The 25,141-nt window shown below is 43.1% G+C and overlaps 1 protein-coding gene across 1 annotated transcript in view; it reads right to left on the reverse strand.

The window, feature by feature from the left end:
• Positions 1-4,486, reverse strand: part of LOC139413480 (solute carrier family 41 member 1-like) — a 45,098-nt gene extending 40,612 nt beyond the window's left edge. The window contains exons 1-2 of the mRNA XM_071160935.1: positions 4,209-4,486; positions 1,757-2,946 (exon numbers count right to left, since the gene is read on the reverse strand). Of these exons, the coding sequence (XP_071017036.1) occupies positions 1,757-2,239 (483 nt within the window). The 5' untranslated portion in view covers positions 2,240-2,946; positions 4,209-4,486. The remainder of the gene's footprint in view (positions 1-1,756; positions 2,947-4,208) is intronic.
• Positions 4,487-25,141: the final 20,655 nt, after the last annotated feature.

The raw sequence follows: 25,141 nt of genomic DNA on the forward strand, positions 1-25,141 counted from the left end.
CTTCTCTCGCTATCTTTTCCATTAAAGGTGAATGGCTTCTGATGTTTCACCGCGTGATGCCAATTGCTAAAGTAAATGGGGTGTAAGGAGTGTAATATAATATGTAAATACCCCATATTCTCTGATGACCTCCCATTCTGTCTATACTCAGTGCTGAGATATCACATTGGCTGGCAGAGCAGTGATTGACATGTACAGGGCCAATCAGTTGACAGGCCACTTCATTCAAACATGCCCAAGACCCACCCCTTAGTAGTCTTCATCACATGATGTGACCTCACTAAGAAGAAGTTGTACCTCGATGACCACAGCTAAAGCCAAACATGTATGTGCTTTAGTTTGGGGTTTGTTATGCAGACTAATATAATAATATATGCGACTAGATCAGTCAGATAGGCAACCGTGTCCATTCCTCCCTCCTTAAGGTCAAAATGTCCTCCTACCCTCTGCCAGTAAGAAGCCTTCTCCAGTACTTTTTATACTTTTTAGCCAGCAGTTCTGAAGTAGTGTTCACGGGCTAAAAGTGGTCCCTGAAAATGTCACATGTGCAGAAATGTGCACCAAGTCATTGCTCTCTCTCTCTACCTTGTGTGCATCATTTGACTCTTGCTAGCTGTCACTCATATGGCGAGGGGCTGAAGCTCATTGGTTGAACTCAAATTGCTAGGGGGCTGGCCCACATGGGGGAAGATTTAGAGAAAATGTTGCAGCACAGCTTCTAAAAAAAACAGTTGCTTTCAAACTAGGGATTTCATGGCTAATTGAGGTAAGACAGTAATTCTGCTCATATATTATGCATGTATGAAGAACACATTGACACATCCAGCCCAAAGTAGGAGGTTTAATAAAGACTTAGTAGGCGCAAAAGTTCTGGAGCATGTCTTAACATAACTAGCACAACGCTGAAGACTGTTTCCTTATTGTCTTTAACGGGACTGGGACTAAGGTGAGTAGAGGGTGGAGGAGGTAGCATAAACACATTACAGTACAGCTCCTAGCACAAGCAAGGCAAGTGTTGTCTGTAGCCTCAACATTCTGTTTCTGAGTCCATACTGCTGAACTAAGACGTTCCATTATATTGACCAGGTACTCCATTGGCTGCTCTAACAATGAAAAGAAATGTCTTCAAAATCGGAAGGCAGTCGGGAGGAAACAAAATCAGGTGGGACCATTCTAGCAATTGAGAGGGCAGATATGCGTGTGAACATCCACAATGGTCCTTGCAATGTAGTATCCTTGGGACATCCCCACCCCATTGAAGTTTACATTTAAAAAGGTTCAGGTACGAGTTAGAGGTAGGTTCAGGTAAGGGTTATGGTTAGAATAGGGGTTAAGGTTAGGATTAGGGTTTAGGGTAGGGATGTCGCAAGGCACAACTCTGAAATCAAGTGTTTTTTCTCAAAGTTGTCGGGATGTCACCAGTCCTACTTATATCAGTACACTCGTAACAACTTAAAAACAACATTAAAAAACCTGTATTCAACCAAACAAAGCTCACATAGCAAATGAGCCATTTGATTTTTTGTTGACCAAATTCGACACTTATTGACCTCCATGCAAAAACTCCTTGCTTGGTGAGTGGAAAAAACACCACCTGCTGGAGAATACAGATTTTCAGTTATCCCTCTCACTTTGCCTCTTCCTCTCTCTGCAGAATCAGATTGAATCAATATGTTCAGGAGTTTTGGTCCAGGAGTTTTGGACCTGTCACCTGACCCAAAATATATTGGTGTGAATCAAAACAGTTTCTCCTCACCTGAACAATATCCAGCACCATGCCCGCCGCCACCGTCCCGAACCCAGCCAGCAGGAATGGCAAGACCACCTGGAGGCCGATGGAGAAGGAGGTCTCTTTTAACGGCGCTGGTGGCTCTGGGCTCTGGTCAGTGCTTATGTCGTCGCTCTCGTTGCTCTGGCTGCCATTCTCCAGGAGAGCGTCCTCCTCGCGCTGGCCCTTGGCATTCGCCCTGCAGTCTATCACCACTATCTCCCGGCCTTCATCTCCCGGTTCACCAGACCTGTCTGTGAAGGATGTCACTTCTGTGAGCTCATACTCGCCCCTCTCCTCCGGTCTCATCTCCTCCGGTCTCATCTCCTCAGGGTCATCGGTGAGGATGGCCGGGTGAACAGAGCCGTTGGAGTGGAGGTACACCGGTGGCACCACTTTCTTCATTTCTATTGCCCCGGATGACATGTCGGTGTCCGGCGGTTGGTCTTGCTCTTTCGACCAAAGTACCATGCGGAAGCTTTTGAGGACAGTAGACTGAATTACAAATATAGGCTATGGCAAAAAGGTGTGGGATGGTTGGTTTAGATTTCCCTTGATCGGTTTTTAATAACCTGATCTCACAAGTGAATTTATCCCATTAAATAATGCTGGTGAGTGGCACTCAGGTGTGGTCATGAACGCAAAATTAAGTGGTAAAAAAACGTTTTGAAAGCTCAACTAAGCTCCTGCAAAGGCAGGTGTGAGTAGCTGCTCTCCCCCAGGCGTGTGTGAGAATTTGCCGGTGCTTCGGGAGAAGCTGGAGTATGTCCTCCATTCACTGCGTAAGCACCTTAGGCAGATGTATAGAAGAATGAAACAATTATATATTTTTAAAAGAGAGCAAAAACAAACAAACCAATGTTTATCTGGTCAACAACGACTGGTAACCAAAAAGTATTGAAAAGTTGGTATGAAAAAGTACATGAAGTATTGCAGGTCCAGCTAGTAGCCCGAAGTTCTTTTCAGAAAGTCATCCAAGATCGCAGGTCAGTCCTGCACGCGCTCTGACGGTCCTTTCAGACTAGCTCGCTCCAGACCGTGTCCTGGGCTGGGAAGGTCTCACCTTTCACCAAGTGGCTATTTTATGAGGAGTATTTAAAGGGCTGCGGCACAAGGATATAGTTACGGAGCAGCCCTACAGGAGAACACTTCCCCTCAGCGCTCTGGCTGCTGTTTACCTAAAAGAGAAGAAAATAATAACTTTTAAGAATAGGCTATATGTCCTGTCTCTTTCACAGGGAACATCTCGTCAACTTTCAGCTTTTTATGTAGCCAAGCTTACAAATGCGCATTATTGAGCACAAATGGCTGTCATGGAATGGACATGACAATACTGGATTTATTTGGTATAGGCACTGGTTGGAATACTTATGTTTATGATATCCTACTAAATGATGATACATACATTTCTAGGGGGTTATTTGCCTAAGTATGTTATTCTCAAACACATTATGTCCATCAAGGGTAAGTCTATAGCTACAGTATTACCTAATTCCACAATGGCATCCTTTCATGACATTATCATGTTATATGGATAGACCAGGGCTCTCCAACCCTGTTCCTGGAGAGCTACCATCCTGTCGGTTTTATCCAAACCCAGGTGTAAATAATCTGATTCAGTTTATGAACCAGCTAATTATTAGAATCAGGTGTTCTAGAATAGGGTTGGAGTGAAAATCTACAAGACGCTCCAGAAAAAAAAGCTGAGTTGAGGAAGGGGTGGGATGTTATCCGTTAAAAAAGCAGCGTGTTGCGCCAACAACCCTCCACGCTTTCCTCGGACTATGTTTGGCGTTATGAAGCCGGGTTACCTATGGAAGCGTTTACAAACGGTTTCATACAGCGCCAAACATCTAAATTCCTCTGGCCGGCTACAAATAATTATCCAATAGCCGAGGTGTAGGCTACATCCTCTAATGCTGATTCTCCCCCCGCATGTTACGACGTCAGATACTCTCCTGCGTTAGTGCGCATTTGGTTTCCCCCCTGGTCCTGAAACAATCCTGTTTAGTAGTCAAGACCAATACCCCGCCGCCCAACACGGCAAAGGCGTAAATTAGTACAAGCTTGGTCGTGGATGAATAGGGGGAAGGAACCCTTCTGCGAGTTTGTGATAATGCCGACACGACCGTTGAATTAAATTATAGATCTTGGGGATTTTTTGTTCTCCAAACCTGTAGCCCAGTTATGTATAATGAAATAATTCAGTCAACTGACGTAACAGGTAGACTAGTCATAACATAACGGTAACATGAGGCAGGGAATATTCTCTAAAGTGGCAAAAATTAACGATTCCCTTCTTCACAGAGAAATATGGGCTGGATAGAAAGAGCAGCGAGGAATACAATAGGAAAATAGCCTGAGGTGAAAAGCATCCAATATAGCGTCCAATATGTCTGGATCGATACCAGCAGATCAGGTATAACAGACAGGTCTTTACCTAAAACGCAGAAGTCCACCGAGGAGACGAGTGAGCAGACGCTGAACAGAGCGCACTGCTGAACGCCTCAAAACGGTTGTCTCATATCCTGCACTCCGTTATAATGTGTGCTGCAGCCTGATGCGTGGGTGCCGGTATGCATGCCTGGTAACGGTAACGGCCCGTACCTGGCTTAATCGTTAACCCCACACGGTTAAGGCTGTCACTTCCGACCCGTCACATTGTCCCATTTAGAACCCCGCGAGCCGCTACATGCGCATATAACAATCTCATGGCATAGGAAGTCACAAGGCTGGGCAACCAGAGATGACGTGAGCGCGTGCGCGTGATAGCCCCCTGCGATTTGTCACGGTTGAGCGCTGCGCGGTGCAGCCAGCCGCATCTATGTCCGATAAGCACGCGCGTGAATTGAGCTGTCCTTGCTCTGTGTGTGTGTGTGTGTGTGTGTGTGTGTGTGTGTGTGTGTGTGTGTGTGTGTGTGTGTGTGTGTGTGTGTGTGTGTGTGTGTGTGTGTTGTCTTGTTATGGCTTTCTTACCACAGTAGATTTAGATTAGTTTATCTATCCTTAATTAAAAAATATCACCCATGGAGAGAAGAGTTGTGATGGTTATAGCCTGGATTCTTCAGTGTAGCTGAAGTGAACATTCAGGTAACTCATTCACCAATGCGTCCTTATATAACTGTATTGCTTATCACATCACCCCACCATGCTCATTCAGAAGCACACTTAGCCATGCTGGTTGGGGATGATATTCTTATAGCCTTAAAAGTAAGTAGTACACTAGTAGAGATAATCGACTACAGCACAGTGGAAATGGTATTGAGCCCAGGTCATCTATGCTTTCCAAGATGGTGTTAGCCCAGTGAGCATAAAGCTAAGGCATTCACCGAATAACCTCAGCTATACTTTGAACTCAGTAACTGATAGGCTAGACATCAACTGTGTTACTTGAGTCAAGGCACACATGTGACCTTTTTTCACCTATGTGAAATTAACTGAATCAACTGTGTATTGATCCCCGGTCATCTGTGTAACTCAAGATTGCGTTTGCCCGCTGACCTAAAGTCTATATACACTGTATAGGTATTAGCTTTGGATTACACCAAGGATTTTCACAATGGCAGGCATGGGCCCAGTGCTGTTTCCTGTTGTTTGTTAATTGACTGGTTTCCAGGTAAGTATTGAAGGTGGGGCTATAACACAATGGAGATTTAACAAGAATTACATAAAGCATTACAGTATTATGGTACAACATACAATGCTGGTAATGTAGTGTTTACTTCTGTAGATTATATTTCCCAGATGGTGAATTGTGGTTGGGTTCGTGACTGAGATTGGCTAGAAATCGGGATAGGGGTTCATTCCGTTTCGGGGACCGGGGAACCATCCCTAAAAGCTTCAGGTAGTGCAGTGTAGCAACCTGGTCTCAGAGCATTTTGTATTATTGTGCAGGTAAATTTGAGACACATCTTTCAGTATGATATTTTACATTTCGTATGTACTGTATATATTAATTTGTGGGTGTCCTTCAGCCATTTCCTATGATATGTTATGAATTACAAGTCATATGATGTGTTACAGATTTGTTAAATGTACAATATGTACTAATTTTAAAAACATATATGTTATGAATTTGCAAAAAATATGATATGTTTTGAATTTTAACTAGGTGGCTAAAGTTAGCTAGCTGGCTAACGTTAGCTAGGCTATGGATTAGGGTTAGTATTTAGGGTTAAGGTTAGGGTTACATTTATGATTTAGGTTAAAGGGTTAAGGTAAGGGTTTTGGAAGGGTTAGCTAAAAGGATTAAGCTTAGGGTTAGGGGAAGGCTTAGCTAAAATAGTTATGGTTAGGGTAGTTGCTAAGAAGTAGGAAGTAGTTGAAAAGTTGCTAATTAGCTAAAATGCTAAAGTTGTACATGGTCATTCGAACTCACAGACTTTGGGTTGCTAGACGTTCGAATTATACACCCCACCCCGGCCAACTACCCTACTTCTGTTTTTGCCGTAAGTAACCATCTGTCTCATGTAACCATACCAAATGGAATTTAATATCATTCTAATTTGAGTGTTCCGGATTTACTTTTACTATGTTACGTCTAGTCTTCGAGAACAGGCTGAGCATAGTGCAGCAACTTTTGGGAAGCGCAGTTGCCCCAAACTGATTGAAGACATTGGTTATGTTTTTCTGATCATAGATCTGTGTAGCAGACAGTGTGTTATCCCATTGGTAGGGTTTGATTTCTGTATAAACAAGTTGAGGATGGGAAACTGTGTGTGAGAGAGAGACTAAACATCGGCCTAAACATCAGCGCCACAGGTAACTTCCACAAAGCTGTGAATTATCTGAGAGACAAGGCAAGAAGGGCCTTCTATGCCATCAAAAGGAACATACAATTTGACATACCAATTAGGATCCCATTGCCCTTTATGGTTGTGAGGTCTAGGGTGCGCTCAACAGCCAAGAATTCACCAAATGGGACGAACACCAAATTGAGACTCTGCATGCAAAATTCTGAAAAAATATCCTCAGTGTAATGCAAAACACCAAATAATGCATGCAGAGCAGAATTAGGCCGATACCCGCTAATTATCAAAATCCAGAAAAGAGTCGTTAAATTCTACAACCACCTAAATGGAAAAGATTCCCGAACCTTCCATAACAAAGTCATCACCTAGAGAGAAATTATCTGGAAAAAATCTGGAGAAGAGCCCCCTAAGCAAGCTTGTCCTGGGGCTCTGTTCACAAACAGAAACAGACCCCACAGTGCCCCAGGACAGCAACACAATTAGACCCAACCAAATCATGAGAAAACAAAAAGATACTTACTTGACACTATGGAAAGAATTTACAAAAACACAAAGCAAACTAGAATACTATTTGGCAATAAACAGACAGTACACAGTGGCAGAATACCTGACCACTGTGACTGACCAAAAATTAAGAAAAATCTCTGATTTTGTACAGACTCAGTGAGCATAGCCTTGCTATTGAGAAAGGCTGCAGAAAGCAGACCTGGCTCTCAAGAGAAGACAGGCTATGTGCACACTGCCCACAAAATGAGGTGGAAACTGAGCTGCACTTCCTAACCTCCTGCCAAATGCATGACCATATTAGAGACACATATTTCTCTCAGATTACACAGATCCACAAAGAATTCGAAAACAAATCCAATTTTGATAAACTCCCATATCTATTGGGTGAAATACCACAGTGTGCCATCACAGCAGCAAGATTTGTGACCTGTTGCCACAAGAAAAGGGCAACCAATGAAAAACTAACACAATTGTAAATACTACCAATATTTATGTTTATTTATTTTCCCTTTTGAACTTGAACTATTTGCACATCATTACAACACTGTATATATAAATATGACATTGTACATTTTTGGAACTTGTATGATTGTAATCTTTACTGTTAATTTTAAATTGTTTATTTCACTTTTGTTTATTATCTATTTCATTTGCTTTGGCAATGTAAACATACAGTATGTTTCCCATGCCTTAAATGAGAGAGAGAGACTGTAGAGAGAGACTGTACCTCCTTTCTGAGGATGTTACAGTGGTGATGGCTATTGGACTTTCCATCCTGCACCTTGAGAGCCTGTTTGTAGACAGACTGAATCGACTTTAATGTTGTACATTAAGCTCGGGCCCAACTAATAAAGCAGTATGTTAAGTGGGGGAGGATCATAGCATTGAAGTACATGTTTGCTGCCTGTGTAGTCAAACAATTCTGTGTATGAGAAATTAGCCAGGTTGAATTTGGTTATTTCGGTTACCATTTTCACCTGCTTTTTGAAAGGGAGATTATATGATGACAAGGTACTTAAAAACGAATACCACCTGGAGCTTCTCCCCTGACTCATAGACGTCTGGCTCAGTAGCATCAGTTGCCCTCTGTTTGTGAAGAAAATACAGACTGCTTTTTTCACATTGCGGTGCAAACATTAGTCACTGAGCCACTTTGTAACGTTGACCATTGCTGCAGTGAGCTCTTGTGCAGCTTGCTGTTTACTCTTTGCATGCGCATAAAACACTGTATCGTCTGCATACATTTGTACTTTAGACCCAGTACAAACAGAAGATAAGAACATGAATGTGCAGGCTGAACAGGAGGGGCCCCAGTGATGACCCCTGGGGCACACCCACATCATAGCTGAGGGTGGGCGACATCTCACTGCATTTCATTGGGCGACATCTCATTGGGTGACAGCTCATTGCATCTCATTGGGCGACATCTCATTGCATGTACATGATTAACCACCACACCTCTGTGTAGTGTGCATGCATTTGAAAAGCATAGATAAGAAGGTGTGTCACTGTGGTTTGTGTGATGGCTGCTAGAGATTCAGATTCAGAGTTTTTAATCGTCACATGTACATGGTTGCAGTTGTGATTGCAGGGTACAGTGAAAATCTCAGGTTCCGAGCTACAACATTCAGGACAAAGTGAAGTAAACAATGAAAATGGTAATAAAAAAGCAACAATATAAATAGCACTATATACTTCATAACAACTGTGTCAGTGATGAATAAATACATGTCTATTGGGGTGAAGGCAGAGTAAAGACTGTTGAGGGGGTGGGGTGTCATAGGGGGAGCAGCATGACCATTGAGGATGTGTGGGGGCCAAGTGAAATAAAAACAATAACAATTATAGTGGGGGGTGGGAGCAGGTAGCTGACTAGTGGTGGACTGTTCAGCAGCCTGATGGTCTGAGGGTAGAAACTATTGGCCAGTCTTCCAGTTTTTGCGTTGTTGCTCCCGTATTGCCTGCGTCTGAGTGATTGAAACGTGGAGAACAGGGAATGGCTTGGGTGGCTGGGGTCCCTCTTGATCTTGGCCTTCCTGTGACACCTGTTGTTGTAGGTGTCCTGTTGGGCAGGCAGTGTGCACCCAGTGGTGCGTTCGACTGAACATATCACCCTCTGAAGTGCCTTGCGGTCGTGGAGTTGCCGTACCAGGCTGTGATGCAGCCCAACAGTATGCTCTTGATGGAGCTCCTGTATAACACTGTGAAGGCCCTCGGTGACAGGCCAAATTTCTTCAGCATCATGAAGAAATTCGGCCTGCTATGGGATACATCCATGTTTGTCATCATGACACATCAATTACCTCTGCTAACACTGCCAGGCTAGATGTGCCCTCTGTGCAGTGTGTGTATGTCCGTGTGTGTGTGTGTGTGTGATAGAGAGATTATACTTTATTGTCTGCTTGTGCAGAATTTCTCCTTGCATCACACGCTCCACGTCACACATATATAACACAGGTCTGTGTCCTCAGAAGATGGCTGATCCTTTGTCTGAGTCTGTTGTCTGTATCCAGGTGTGCTGTGCTCTGGGAGGACAATTCATCACTTTGCTCTCCATTCCTCCTCCCCGCCACATGTAGAAATATCCTACTGTACATTTGTTTGAGTGCCTCCATGTTTTTCTATTTCTACTAAATGTTTGATTTTTATTCCATTCAGCATATTTAATGTCATTATTCCATTGTATTATTCTTATCATGCAGCATTGTTGAGAGTGAACCTGCAAGACGGCATTTCAATATACTGTACACCATGTGTATCCTGTGTATACAAATACACTTGACTTGGGACAGCGGCAGAGTCTAGACATGCTGAACTGACCTGAAGAGCAGTGAGACTAACATTTATGTTAGTTAGTTCTGTTGTGACATTCTTCTAAAAAGGGTGTCTCTCTCATACAGAAATTAAACATCAACGTGTGGGTCAATCAATGGTGCGGGTGTATCCGGAGTGAATGTGCGTCTGTAGACTCCAGTTAGTCAAGTAGATTTCCATTGGAGTGTATTCCGGCGTATGGTGGGCCTGACAGGCCTACCTAACACACATTTGAGTCCTTGCAGGAATGCAAAAAATATGGAAAATCACAGCGTTCCCCTTAATCGTCACATTTAAGAGGATTCATCTCTGTATTTAGAGCATGATATTTTTTCTCACATTCTCACATTTCTGAGCATTCATCAGAGCACCATTCGTGAAATTCTGAAGTTGGATGTTAGGTGTATGGTAGAGTAGATCTGATTGTGTTGGCAAATATTGTCCATTTGTTAGTCAGCACGACAAAGAAGGCACTAAAATTCACATTAATTAAGGTTCACATGGTTGCAAATGAATTGCCAGAAAGTTGTCTCTGTCTGGAGTTCCAGCAGACTTGGGTCACAGGAAGTCAGTGTAAGCCGTCAGAACAGACACAGAGAAAATGGAAAGATCTGACCCAGGTCAGTCTGTTAATCAGTCATTATAACTACTGGCGGTATGTGGGGTTTTCTTTCTTGGCAGCCTCCATTGCAAAATTTTCCATAAGCACAAAAAGCGTATTTCTCTCATTGTGTGCACAAATATGTTTACATAACTATTAGTGAACATTTCTCCTTTGCCAAGATAATACCTGACAGGTGTGGCTTATCAATAAATTGATTAAACAGCATGATCATTACACAGGTGCACCTTGTACTGGAGACAATAAAATACCACTAAAATGTCCAGATTTGTCACACAACACAATGCCACAGATGTCTCAAGTTTTGATGGAGTGTGCAATTGGCATGCTTACTGCAAGAATGTCCACAGAGATATCCAGATAATTGAATATTAATTTCTCTACCATAAGCCACCTTGAACATAATTTTAGCGAATTTGGCAGTACGTCGAACCGGCCTCACAACCGCAGACCACGTGTTTGTCATTGTGTGGGCGAGTAGTTTTCTGATGTCCATGTTGTGAATAGAGTGCCAATGGTAGCGGTGGGGTTATGGTATGGGCAGGTATAAGCTATAGACAACGAACACAATTGCATTTTATCGATGGCAATTTGAATGCACAGAGGTACCGTGACAAGATCCCGAGGCCCATTGTCATGTCTTTCATCCACCTCAATCACCTCATGTTTCAGCATGATAATGCACAGCCTTATGTTGCAAGGATCTGTACACAATTCCTGGAAGCTGAAAATGTCCCAGTTCTTCCATGGCCTGCATACTCACCAGACATGTCACCCATTGTGCAAGTTTGGGATGCTTTGGTTCAACGTGTACGATAGCATGTTCCAGTTCTCGCCAATATCCAGCAACTTCGCACAGCCATCAAATAAGTGTGGGATAACATTCCACAGGTCACAATCAACAGCCTGATCAACTCAATGCAAAGGAAAAGTGTTGTGCTGCATGGGGCTAATGGTGGTCACACCTATCAGTCAAATGTATTTTTTAAGCCCTTCTTACATCAGCTGATGTTACAAGGTTCTGTGCAGAAACCCAGCCTAAAAACCCAAACAGCAAGCAATGCAGGTGTAGAAGCAAGGTGGATAGGAAAAACTCCAGAGAAAGGCCAGAACCTAGGAAGAAACCTAGAGAGGAACCAGGCTATGAGGGGTGGCCAGTCCTCTTCTGGCTATGCCAGGTAGTGATTATAACAGAACATGGCCAAGATGTTCAAATGTTCATAGATGACCAGCATTGTCAAATAATAATCACAGTGGTTGTAGAGGGTGCAACAGGTCAGCCGCTCAGGAGTAAATGTCCGTTGGCTTTGCCTAGCCGATCATTCAGAGTATCTCCACTGCTCCAACTGTCTCTAGAAAGTTGAAAACAGCAGGTCTGGGACAGGTAGCACGTCCAGTGAACAGGTCAGGGTTCCATAGCCGCAGGCAGAAAAGTTGAAACTGGAGCAGCAGCACGACCAGGTGGACTGGGGACAGCAAGGAGTCATCAAGCCAGGTAGTCTTGAGGCATGGTCCTAGAGCTCAGGTCCTCCGAGAGAGAGAAAGAAAGAAAGAAAGAAAGAGAGAAAAAGAGAGCGAATTGGAGAGCATAGTTAAATTCACACAGGACACCAGATAAGACAGGATAAATACTCAAGATATACAGACTGACCCTAGCGCCCCGACACAAACTACTTCAGCATAGATACTGGAGGCTGAGACAGGAGGGGTCGGGAGACACTGTGGCCCCGTCCTACGATACCACCGGACAGGGCCAAACAGGTAGGATATAACCCCACCCACTTTGCCAAAGCACAGCCCCCACACCTCTAGAGGAATATCTTCAACCACCAACTTACCATCCTGAGACAAGGCTGAGTATAGGCCACAAAGATCTCCACCACAGCACAACCCAAGGGGAGGCGCCAACCCAGACAGGAAGATCACGTCAGTGACTCAACCCACTCAAGTGACGCACACCTCCTAGGGATGGCATGAAAGAGCACCAGTAAGCCAGTGACTCAGCCCCTGTAATAGGCTTTGAGGCAGAAAATCCCAGTGGAGAGAGGGGAACCGGCCAGGCAGAGACAGCAAGGGCGGTTCGTTGCTCCAGTGCCTTTCCGTTCACCTTCACACTCCTGGGCCAGACTGCACTCAATCATAGGACCTACTGAAGAGATGGGTCTTCAATAAAGACTTAAAGGTTGAGACCGAGTCTGCGTCCCCCAATGGAGAGGCAGACCATTCCATAAAAATGGAGCTCTATAGGAGAAAGCCCTGCCTACAGCTGTTTGCTTAGAAAGTAAGGAGGCCTGCATCTTGTGACCGTAGCGTACGTGTGGGTATGTACGGCAGGACCAAATCGGAAAGATAGGTAGGAGCAAGCCCATGTAATAATTTGTAGGTTAGCAGTAAAACCTTGAAATCAGCCTTTGCCTTAACAGGAAGCCAGTGTAGAGAGGTTCTAGTCAAGAGGTTCTAGTCAAGATTCTAGCAGCCGTGTTTAGCACTAACTGAACTTTATTTAGGTCTTTATCCGGGTAGCTGGAAAGTAGAGCATTGCAGTAGTCTAACCTAGAAGTGACAAAAGCATGGGTTAATTTTTCTGCATAATTTTTGGACAGAAAGTTTCTGATTTTTGCAATGTTACGTAGATGGAAAAAAGCCATTACACCAGAAACTGACTGGTTTTCTGATAAATGCCCCTACCTTTTTTTAAGGTATCTGTGACCAATATTCCCAGTCATGTAATTTTTTCCAATTGACTGATTTGAACTGTAACTCAAAATCAAATCTTTGAAATTGTTGCATGTTGCGTATATATTTTTGTTCAGTATTGCTGCCAAAGAGGACAGCAGTGGAGGCTGCTGCGGGGAGGACGGCTCATAATAATGGGTGGAATGGAGTCAATGGAATAGTATAAATCACATCACACACGTAGTTCCCATGTGGTTGATACCATTCCATTAACTCCCTTCTAGTCTTTATTATGAGCCGTCCCCCCTCAGCAGCCTCCATTTGAGGACAGAAATGGGTAACCAAAGTGGATAGTGAGACTGCAGAGATGCATGGTGTTGGCACTGTTGGGGGATGGGGTCTGGTTGGGCAGTAGGGGTGCTCAGAGGGTTAATGATTCTCTTCCCTCTTTTTCCTCCCGTCTTTTCTCCAACAGGAAGTGAGGTGGCAACGGGACACAAAAGTGCTCACCCCGGCAACGCTTCAAGAGAGCGCTTCTCCATAGCAACTGTGTGGCAGCCTGTGCCAATTCAGTCCCTGCGGTTCTTTGAGCCCAGAAGAATGTCAGGAGAGATTTGGAACTTTCGCTTGGGCTTGGATGAATAGCTGTCCACTGACCATCCCCTCCCCCCTCCACTATTTCCTTTAGTTGAGAGGCCTAAACAAGCAACTTAAACCGTCAGGTTTATGGGTCTTAATGTTTTTGTCTGACACCGCATTACTCTGGCTGAAAATACTTACTTGTGCTCTTTCAAAGTATTGATAAGTTAGGATAAGGCTGTGTGCTTCACTGTAAATAGGATTGACTAAAAAACTTGTGCTATTAGGGACATAGCACAAAACACTACGCAAATTGAATGTACATTTTTAAAAAAATTGTCCAGTACATATAATTCAAATCTGAACACTACATTTGCACCATCTGCAACTACAGGGCTTTCCAGAGGGTGGTGTCGTGACATTAACTAATATAATAGACTGTTGTTCATCGAATGATTAAAAGTTTCTAATTGCGTGATTAACTGAATCAAGCAATTATTAACTCATTAACCTGGGGCACCATGGGAAAACTAGTTTTTATTGAGTTTCTATTTCCCAAATTAACTCAAAGAAAGTCAGGATATCGATTTTACAACAGCCGCTAATTAACCAGTTACCTCTACAATCTCGTTCTGAACGTCGTATAGTCCGTGAATCTGCACGGACCCGGGTCTCACCAATGAGTTTGTACTACACACCAATCTTAGTTGAATATTTATTTACTTAAAAGCTAAAATTATGATAAAAAATACACATAGACAAAACACATTATAGGCTATTGATTAGAACTTAGTATAACGGGCCAACACACTATGGTGCGTGTTACCCAAAATGGGGATTTCAAAGAGAGAGAGGAAAAAGAAAGTACATGAGAGAAATATACATTTGGGTGAATTTGTCAGCTATGCTATTCTAACCCTAGCCGTGCCAAACTGCCGCTCTTATGGGTCAGAATATAATGATGTAATTACGTGGGGGAAGTCTCCGAGGATTCTCTGCGTGGACCGTTCAGCTGCTCGATGACTCCTAATGTCAGTGTCTTTTTTGCTTAGGAGTCTGTTCCCTCACCCTTGCTCTGGAAGGGGTCTTCTGAGGACAGACAACTCTGTAGCTCAGAGCACACAGCGTTGGAATGAAACAGTGTAGATACCACGATTCGATGGAAGATGGAGGCTAGGTGGTTTGACTTGAATTCACCCGCTTAGACACAGCTACTCATCCGTAGCTTGGGTAGAAAAATATTTGTCTTCAAACTTGCGTTGCGTTTTGGGTTCGTTGACTTTTTAGACCTTGGCTGCAGCTTGGGTCACATAGTCTTCTCTCGAAATTCTTTACTCACAGGTTTTATACCCTCGTGTCAGAAGTTGGCGTAACCGCCTTTAGGACAATTCACCCAATTCTGGGCGTACCAAGTTATGAGGGCAAGGTCTAGATTTGACTCAAATCCAATTTGAGACAACTAACTTCACATTTCATCTTTCCAAAAACATTCTCTTTGGTTTGGATATATTTCCATACAACGTACAATGTATAAACATCAAACATATACTAGGAAAACTATTCACGTTACAATGTTTTCGTAATAACGTCATATATTAACCTTTAATAACAAAACAAAAATGACATACATTTTCATATTCCATCCATCGTCATGACCACCCTTGTGGCTGACGGAAACCATTGTTCCAAAGTCCCTTTATTTCATGTTGAATGTTCTGAGGCTGGTTCTCCATAGTAACAGGACAAAGGAATTTGTCTGTGGCCTGAGATTTACCAGGGGCGTGAGGGGTCATAAAACCCCCACATCTTCAGACCCCTAGATCTCTCCTCCTCTGTTGGGGTTGAGAGATAATCTGTAGGGTTGTGGTCTCCTGTAACCTGACCTGATCAGGACAGTCATGACAGTGGCGTGGTCAGTCCAACGCATCACCAGGGGCACACTGCCTGCCCTCCAGGACATCTACAGCACCAGGTGTCACAGGAAGTCCAAGAAGATCATCAAGGACCTCAGCCACCTGAGCCATGGCTTGTTCACCTCGAAACCATCTAGAAGGCAAAGACAGTACAGGTGCATCAAAGCTGGGAAAGAGAGACAGAAGCTGTTTTTCTATCTCCAGGCCATCAGACTGTTAAACAGTCACCACTAGCCAGCCTCCGCACAGTACCCTGTCCTGAACCTTAGTCACTGTTCTAGCTGGCCACCACCCGGCACTCTACCCTGCACCTTGGAGTCATTGAACACTGGTCACTTTGATAATGTTTACATACTATTTCACCCACTTTAAAATGTATATACTGCATTCTAGTCATGACTCAGGTGAGAGCAAAGATTATGTTATGATACTGTTTATGCACCGAATGGTTGTTTTATGCAGTAGAGTAGGGTTCTTAGAACTCTCTATTCCTTTCTGAGTGAACGGAGAGGAGTCTTTTGAAGCTTTGGCCGGCAACTGATTAAGTGATGGCTTGGTGATAAAAACTAAACAGCCACATTCCATTCTATGAGTAGTGGTGCATGACAGAGATAGCCTGAAGGAATAGATCAAACATTTCATTGTTCTCATCCTTGTATCTGAAAAACTTAGTCTGGAAGAGTAAAATAGTACCCCCGTGCAGATAATGACAGGATGAACCCAGAGTGGCTTAGGATACCCCTTGAGCTGCATGGGAGGGGTGGACCAGCCATGACTAAGAATTCTTATTGTCAGCTACATAAAATAAACAGCATTGTCTTTAAAGGTTAGGCTGCTCAGCCCAACAGTCAAGTGTTGGGTTGACTAGTCTCATTAATGCAATAATTAATCAATATTGAATAAAGATGATTGAAGAAATTACAAACAAAGTCTTTCTCACTTGATTAGAATATTCCACCTCACTCATCCTATGTCACTTTTTGTTTTCTTGATTACATGTATATAGTTTTTTTAATGTATTTTTTTATTGCTAGGTATACGGCACTGTTGGAGCTAGAAACACAAATATTTTGCTGCGATAACATCTGCAAATCTGTACGCGATGAAAAACAGATTTGATTTTACTTAAAAGCTATCATACTAACAGCATAATTTCAAGGAACCCAGGCCACATCATCACCAACCACAGTACAGTAACTGACAGATCTGGAAATCAGTCAGCCAGTTAGTGAGTCAATCGGTCAGTCAGGACGAAAACTTGGATAGTGGTTGTCAGAAAGGTACAGTAGAGTTATGTCAGAAACCTACACAGTGACCATAATGAATATATATGTTGGACGACATCACTCACTCACCCCAAACTCAGGGACCAATAAATTATGCAGCTTATCAACCACACATCAACCTGTATCATGTAACACATTAGAGAGTAACAGGGAACCTTACCCATTAACCACCACGTGACCCTTGACCTTAGTGGATGAGGACACACTCTGCACAATGTCCTCTCATCTGTTTATTCTCAGGGAGTAGAACTCGTTGTTGCATAACTGTAAGATTACTGGTGACTGGCCGGTATCTCTGTATCTGACCTGTGTGAAAGGATCAGGCCTGTGCTGCCATGTACCATGCAGATGTAAACAGAGGGCAGGGACAGGACAGGGAGAGAGATGAGCTGCTGCTTCAGCTTTTTCCTGTTAGACAGTTCAGACCACAGAGATGTAACCTACCAGTAAATGTTGATCTAGCAGGTCCCACACTATGTTCTGTAGCCAACTCAGGTGGGATGATGTACATACACTACTGTATATTGTTTACTGGAAACTAATTTAACAATTTTAGATCAAGTTGTATGGAAATAGGACTGGGTTTGTGCCCATAGGTGACGTTGTCCTCTGGTGAGACCCTGTCTTACAACAAGCCTACAAGCCCTCAGTCCAGCCTCTCTCAGCCTATTGCGGACAGTCTGAGCACTGATGGAGTGATTGTGCATTCCTGGTGTAACTCGGGCAGTTGTTGCCATCCTGTACCTGTCCCGCAGGTGTGATGTTCGGATGTACCGATCCTGTGTAGGTGTTGTTACACGTGGTCTGCTACTGCGAGGACAATCAGCTCTCCATCCTGTCTCCATGTAGCAATTTATTGCCCTGGCCACATCTGCAGTCCTCATGCCTCCTTGCAGCATGCCTAAGGCACGTTCACTTAGATGAGCAGGGATCCTGGGCATCTTTCTTTTGGTGTTTTTCAGAGTCAGTAGAAAGGCCTCTTTAGTGTCCTAAGTTTTCATAACTGTGACCTTAATTGCCTTCTGTCTGTAAGCTGTTAGTGTCTTAACGACGGTTCCACAGGTGCATGTTCATTAATTGTTTATGGTTCATTGAACAAGCATGGGAAACAGTGTTTAAACCCTTTAAAATTGAGGTCTATGAAGTTATTTGGATTTTGCTAATTGTCTTTGAAAGACAGGGTCCTGAAAAAGGGACGTTTCTTTTTTTGCTGAGTTTATAAAGATCCAGTTCATTTAAAAGAACATTGGAGGCCTCTTACACTTCAGTGTTGTGATGCAAAAATTTGAGCATAATTCATAGCCCATAGAATTAAAAAAGGTATGGTCGGATATTATTGATCCTAACCAGATATTATTATTATTTGTTTTTATTATTATTTTTTTTTTTACATAGGAGATACATTGGAGATAATAAGACAAGTACTAGAAACAATAGAACACTATGAAAAATCTTGGAACCAGGCCTGGTCTTCAGACCTGTTTTTGAAAATACTTTTTTATAAAGTATGACTGAAATGTATACATAAATGCCTGGAATATTAACATTTTGGAATGGTTAAAGTCATGTATAGTAATCCTAGGTGTAAAATAAATAATGTTGACTTCTCCGAAAGTATTATTATCAAAGTAAAACAAGGTTCTCCACGATCGGCATATCTGTTTACGGCCATCGAAATGTTAGCCATTCAAATCAGATCCAACAATAATATCAAGGGGATAGAAATCCAGGGCTTTAAAACAAAGAAGGTGTTATTGTATACTGAGTCATGTTATTTTAAATCCACAATTTGGATCCCTCCACAGCCTCAGAACAACAATTTTTCTAACCTCTGGATTAAAAACAAATTGTGATGTGTACTATATTACGTACTGGGTCACAAATACTTTTACATTACCATGTAGTCTACCAATAAAATGGTCTGATGGTGAAGTGGACATACTCAGTATTCATATCCCAAAATACATTGTCACTACAATAAATTAGACAGTTAACAAAAATAGATACAATCGTTACCATGGAAAGGAAATTAGCTGTCTATTTGTAGGGGGGAGCAGAAAAAAAAAATCACCTGGATTAACTCTTTAGTCATGTCCCAGATGACCAATTTGTGTAAGGCCCTGCTGACACAACTTGTTTTTTAAATTATATGAGAATTTTAAAAAAAATGTATAAATCCACTTAATTTGGGACAGCAAGCCAGACAATTTAAACAGGCCTATTTATATAATGAATATGAATTCGGATGGCCGAAATGATTAGATATTAAAGCATTAGACCTTAAAGGTTTCAGTCATACATAAACTACACTTAAATCCGAACTGCTTCTCTAGCAGATTAGTAAGAATTGCACACCCAGTGTTGAAAAACGGCCTCAGATTACAACCTCTCACTTTAGGTTATTTGAAAATTAAATATCCACCATATTGCTATTTTTAAAACAAGCCGTAGAAAGTCGGTTGATATTTTGGTTTAAACCACCAGAAAAGACAGAACAAATATTATGGTTAAACTCAAATGTATAAACATTTAAAAACCATTTCTGGATAAAAATTAAAAAAAGTATAATCTGTGTAAATTATATCATCAATAGGACTGGTGGAGTTAGTCTAACAAGCAGCAAAAAAAGGAAATGTCTGCTCTATCCAAAATTACCAACTAAAAGCAGCATTACTGCAACAATGGAATGAGGCAAGTGGAACAGGGAGAAAGAAGTCAGCCCTGCATTAAAGACCAAAATTAGTTAAAGAAAATTACTTAATAGAAAGTATACCAGTTTAATTTAAGATCCATACAGATTGCAAAATAGCTGGGAAGAGAGTCGATGTACCGATTCCATAGCACATTGTTTATGAACGGATACGCAAAATGGCATAAAAAAATATTGTTTTCAATTATACAAAATTCATGCAACTAATAGATTTATATATAGTACCAGTCAAATGTTGACAAACCTATTCATTCAAGGGTTTCTCTTTATTTAGTTAGAACCCATTGCCCTTTATGGTTGTGAGGTCTGGGGTCCACTCACCAACCAAGAATTCACAAAATGGGACAAACACCAAAGTGAGACTGCATGCAGAATTCTGCAAAAATATCCTGTGTACAACGTAAAACACCAAATAATGCACGCAGAGCAGAATTAAGCCGATACCTGCAAATTATCAAAATCCACAAACGTTAAATTCTACAATCACCTAAAAGGAAGTGATTCCTAAACCTTCCATAACAAAGCCTTGACCTTCAGAGAAATTAACCTGGAGAAGAGCAAGCTTGTCCTGGGGCTCTGTTCACAAACAGACCCCACAGAGCCCCAGGACAGCAACACAATTAGACCCAAACAAATCATGAGAAAACAAATCTAATTACAATGGAATTTACAAAAAAACAGAGCCAACTAGAATGGTCTTTGGCCATAAACAGTAAGTACATAGTGGCAGAGTACCTTACCACTGTAAATGATCCAAAATGAAGGAAAGCTTTGACTATGTACCGACTCCACATAGTCTTGCTATTGAGAAAGGCTGCAGAAAGCCGGTCTTCTCTTGAGCCAGGTCTGCTGTGTGCACACTGCCCACAAAACCAGATGGAAACTGAGCTGCATTTCCTAACCTCATGCCAAATGTATGACCAGAGACATATTTCCCTCAGATTACACAGACAAAGAATTCTAAAAAAAATGAATCAAATTTTGATAAACCCCCATATCTATTGGGTGCAGTGAAGAACAAACACCATTGTAAACACAACCCATATTTGTTTTCCCTTTTGTAATTTAACTATTTGCATCTCATTACAACACTATATAAACATTATTTTGGAACTGTTGACTTCATCCATGTCACCTGCTTTGGCAATGTAAACATGTTTCCCATACAAATTAAGCACCTTGAATTGAAAGATCTGAGTGAGAGCGAGCAAGGTTAGGCAGGGCGGAAAGCCTTCATGACACAGAAGAGCAGTCTCAGTGGAGTGACCAGTCTTAAAGCCTAACTGGTTAGGGTCAAGATTATTCTGAGAGAGAGAGATCGCGAGAAAGTTGAGACAGCACGCTCAGGTGTTTTGGAAAGAAAAGGGATACAAGTCTATAGTTGTTGACTTCAGATGAGTTGAGTGTTGGTTTCTTGAGGGAAGCGACTCATGCAATTTTGAAGTCAGAGGGGACACAGCCAGTGGTCATGGATGAGTTGATGTTGTAAGTGAGGAATGGGAGAGGGTCTCCAGAGATGCTCTGTAGAAGGGAGGAGGGGATGGGGTTGAATGTGCAGGTTGTCGGGCAGCCAGACCTCACTAGTGGCAGGATTTCATCTGGAGAGAGAGGGGAGAAAGAGGTCAAAGCGTAGGGTAGTTGTGTGAGTGAGACCAGTGGACTCTAGGCTGAGTGAATGAGTAGCAGATGTAGTCAACCTTTTCAAAGTGGTTGACAGTTGTCCGAAGAGTGGAAGGGGGAGGACTAAGGAGGGAGGGGAAAGTGGAAAACAGTCCCAGGTTTAGAGGCAGACGCTTGAAATTTAGTGGTAGAAAAGTGCTTTAACAACAGATACAGAGGAAGAGAAAGTAGAGGACAGAGTGAAAGGAGTATCAGTCCTCTGATAGTTTTCTTCCATTTTTACTCAGCTGCCTGCAGCCCTGTTCTGTAAGCTCGCATTGAGTCACTCAGCCACAGAGCAGGAGAGGAGGGCCGAGCTGGCCGGGAGGAAAGAGCCCAGTGCAAGTCATAGGATGCAGAAAGGGCCCAGTGCGAGTCATAGGATGCGGAAAGGGAGGAGAGTAGGGTCAAAGAGGCAAAATCAGGAGACTGGAGGGAAAAGGATTTAGCAGAAGGGAGAGATGATAGGATAGAAGAGGAGAGAGTAGTGGGAGAGAAAGCGAAGATTGCATGGCACAACCATCTGGGTAGGGGCTGAGTGGTTAGGATTGGAGGAAAGGGAGACAGAAAAGGAAACAAAGTAGTGACCTGTGGGGGGGGGGGGGGGGGGGGGGGTTGCAGTGAGATTAGTCTGGGAGGAGCCTCTAGTAAAGATTAGGTCAAGCGTATTGCCTGCCTTGTGTGATTTGGAGGGGATTGGGAAAGGCAGACATATGGAGGTTGAAGTTGCCAAGAACGAAGAGCGGTGAGCCATTGTCAGAAAATGAGCTTATCAAGGTGTCAAGCTCAATGAGGAACTCGCCATCTATCACCTGGTTGGTGATAGATGACAATAATGTTAAGCTTGAGTGACAGCATGGAATTCAAGTGAGGAGATGGACTGGGGAGAGGGAGAAAAGAGAAGTTCCACTTAGGGGAAATGAATAGACCTGTGCCACCACCACAACGACCAGATGCTCTCAGACTATGAGAGAACATTGTCAGATGAAGAAAGAGCAGCAGTGTTCTCTGGGGTGAGCCATGCCTCTGTCAGGGCCAAAAAGTCAAGGGACTGAAGGGCAGCATAGGCGGAGATGAAGTCAGCATTCTTAACCGCAGGTCAGCAGTTCCAAATGCTGCCAGAGACCTGGAATTCCACATGGGTTGTGCGCGCAGGGTACACTAAATTAGGAGGGTTGCAGCCAAGGGGTGGGGAGGCTCTGTAAAGCCTACAGGGAGCAGTGCGAACAGGTTTAGAAAACAGTTGCCAAAGCTACAAAAATTAGATCTGAAAATAACTTGGTAAGATACTCAAGTGAGAGAGTGGTGGTATGGAGCCTTCCTCAAACAACTCCAAAGACCAGTCTTAGTTTTGTGACAAAACTGACATAGCCGCCACTTACAGCTACTGCTGCGAAACCAAGGGAGACTAAAGTACTAACACTAATTGCTAATTGCCAAGCAGAGGTGGAGAGCATGCCTCCCTGTATTAATTGCGGATTTCCTAGGAGAAGTGAAGCCACTCTCCCTCCAACACAGCCACTGATTACCAAAACAAGTCACAAATTGCCCTCCCCTTGATCCTGGTTGATGTGTCAAAAACTATTTGCAAATTGTGAGCAGTCAGTAGATCACACACCAAGTAGGCCACTGGGAAGACAGGCAGCACTTAAAGTAGATGGTCATAGCTAGCAAAAAGACAGTACTAGATCACAACAGATATCAGGAGTTCTCTGGCTATAAGCAATCAGGACTCCGGGTCCAACGACTGTCAAGTCAACAACCTTAACCACTATGCCAAGAGGTCCGGACCACTTGAAAAGTTCGCTAGTTGTTTGGTTAAGGTCACTACAGTGGTGTGGGGGCTGTGCTTTGGCAAAGTGGGTGGGGTTATGTCCTTCCTGTTTGGCCCTGTCCGGGGGTGTCCTCGGATGGGGCCACAGTGTCTCCTGACCCCTCCTGTCTCAGCCTCCAGTATTTATGCTGCAGTAGTTTATGTGTCGGGGGGCTAGGGTCAGTTTGTTATATCTGGAGTACTTCTCCTGTCCTAATCGGTGTCCTGTGTGAATCTAAGTGTGCATTCTCTCTTTCTCTCCTTCTCTCTTTCTTTCTCTCTCTCGGAGGACCTGAGCCCTAGGACCATGCCCCAGGACTACCTGACATGATGACTCCTTGCTGTCCCCAGTCCACCTGGCCGTGCTGCTGCTCCAGTTTCAACTGACCTGAGCCCTAGGACCATGCCCCAGGACTACCTGACATGATGACTCCTTGCTGTCCCCAGTCCACCTGGCCGTGCTGCTGCTCCAGTTTCAACTGTTCTGCCTTATTATTATTCGACCATGCTGGTCATTTATGAACATTTGAACATCTTGGCCATGTTCTGTTATAATCTCCACCCGGCACAGCCAGAAGAGGACTGGCCACCCCACATAGCCTGGTTCCTCTCTAGGTTTCTTCCTAGGTTTTGGCCTTTCTAGGGAGTTTTTCCTAGCCACCGTGCTTCTACACCTGCATTGCTTGCTGTTTGGGGTTTTAGGCTGGGTTTCTGTACAGCACTTTGAGATATCAGCTGATGTACGAAGGGCTATATAAATACATTTGATTTGATTTGATTTGACTACATTACCCCCTTCCTTCGGGAGAGCGTGTCCCCACACTTCTTTATACCAAGTCCCATACGTGTACATGCCTCTCCGATGGCCTAACAAGTGCCATCCCACTTCTGACACCAATGTAGCAAATGCAAGGGGTAGCCCCAATTGGGACGCAAACCCAGGTCCAGCAACTGTCAAGCCAAAACCTTAACCATTATTCCAAGAGGTCCGAACCTCCTCTTGACAAGGTCGCTAGGTATTGAGTTAAGGATGATACAATATGAAAAGCAACAAACTGGTAAAACAAAGTAATTATCTTATGTAGGTGAGGATCTGGGATGGGCACCATTGTTAGTAATGTTTGAGTGAAACCCTCATGGCTGGACAGGTGTGATGTTCCGACCACACTGTTACTTCTTACTGACAGGGAACCCCTTCCTGTCTGGGTCACACGCTCTCAACTAATCACATTCTGATACAGACGAGTTGAGGATGAAGCAATCCTTCCCTCCATTCTTTTATCCTCAGTAGCTACCTTATCCTTTGACAGTTGATATCACCCCTTCGATGCGACACTAGTCCTATTAGGGATGACTGAATCTAACTGTGATCATTTGAATGGATACAGCAGATATGGATCCTACCCACATCATGGCCTGTTGTTGTGTTCAAAATCAAACACTGCACTCAAATCATAAACAAAGTGATCAAAATGATATACACTCTCAGGCAGTCAGTAAACAATACACCGAAAAATAGAAAACACATTGTTCAAAACATACAATTCTCAGGGAGAAGTACATTTTTAATCTAAAGAAATTATTCGTATTTTTCCGTCATTGTCTTTTGATGAACGAAAACATGTTCTATCATAGTAGCTCAAAATTGATCAGAAATTACTACTCTGCTTTGCTTTATGCAATTTAGTTTTTTGTTCTTCCTCCTCGTTGTACCCCTATTTTTACAGTACTGTACCCTGCATCTCACAAACTTGTCCTTTGTCTCTGTGATACTGTAATTCTTGTTCGTTGTTGATATGAACCTGCAACCAGTCAAAATCTATTGAGCAGTCAGTACTGTTAATAAATGGAAAGCACAATGTTCAGGGCCATACAATTTGTCCATTGCACAGTATACAGCCTGCAATGCACTGTACTACAGTATACAATAATAAAAGGGACAAAAATCAAAGGAGTAAACATGTGATCAATGTGCTTCTTCTTGTCTTTGGGCTGGGTCAGGTCACTTTGTTGACATCACAAGCAATATTGTCCCTCCTGAGG

The sequence above is a fragment of the Oncorhynchus clarkii genome, chromosome 7 (genome assembly GCF_045791955.1).
Source record: "Oncorhynchus clarkii lewisi isolate Uvic-CL-2024 chromosome 7, UVic_Ocla_1.0, whole genome shotgun sequence".
NCBI lineage: Eukaryota > Metazoa > Chordata > Actinopteri > Salmoniformes > Salmonidae > Oncorhynchus > Oncorhynchus clarkii.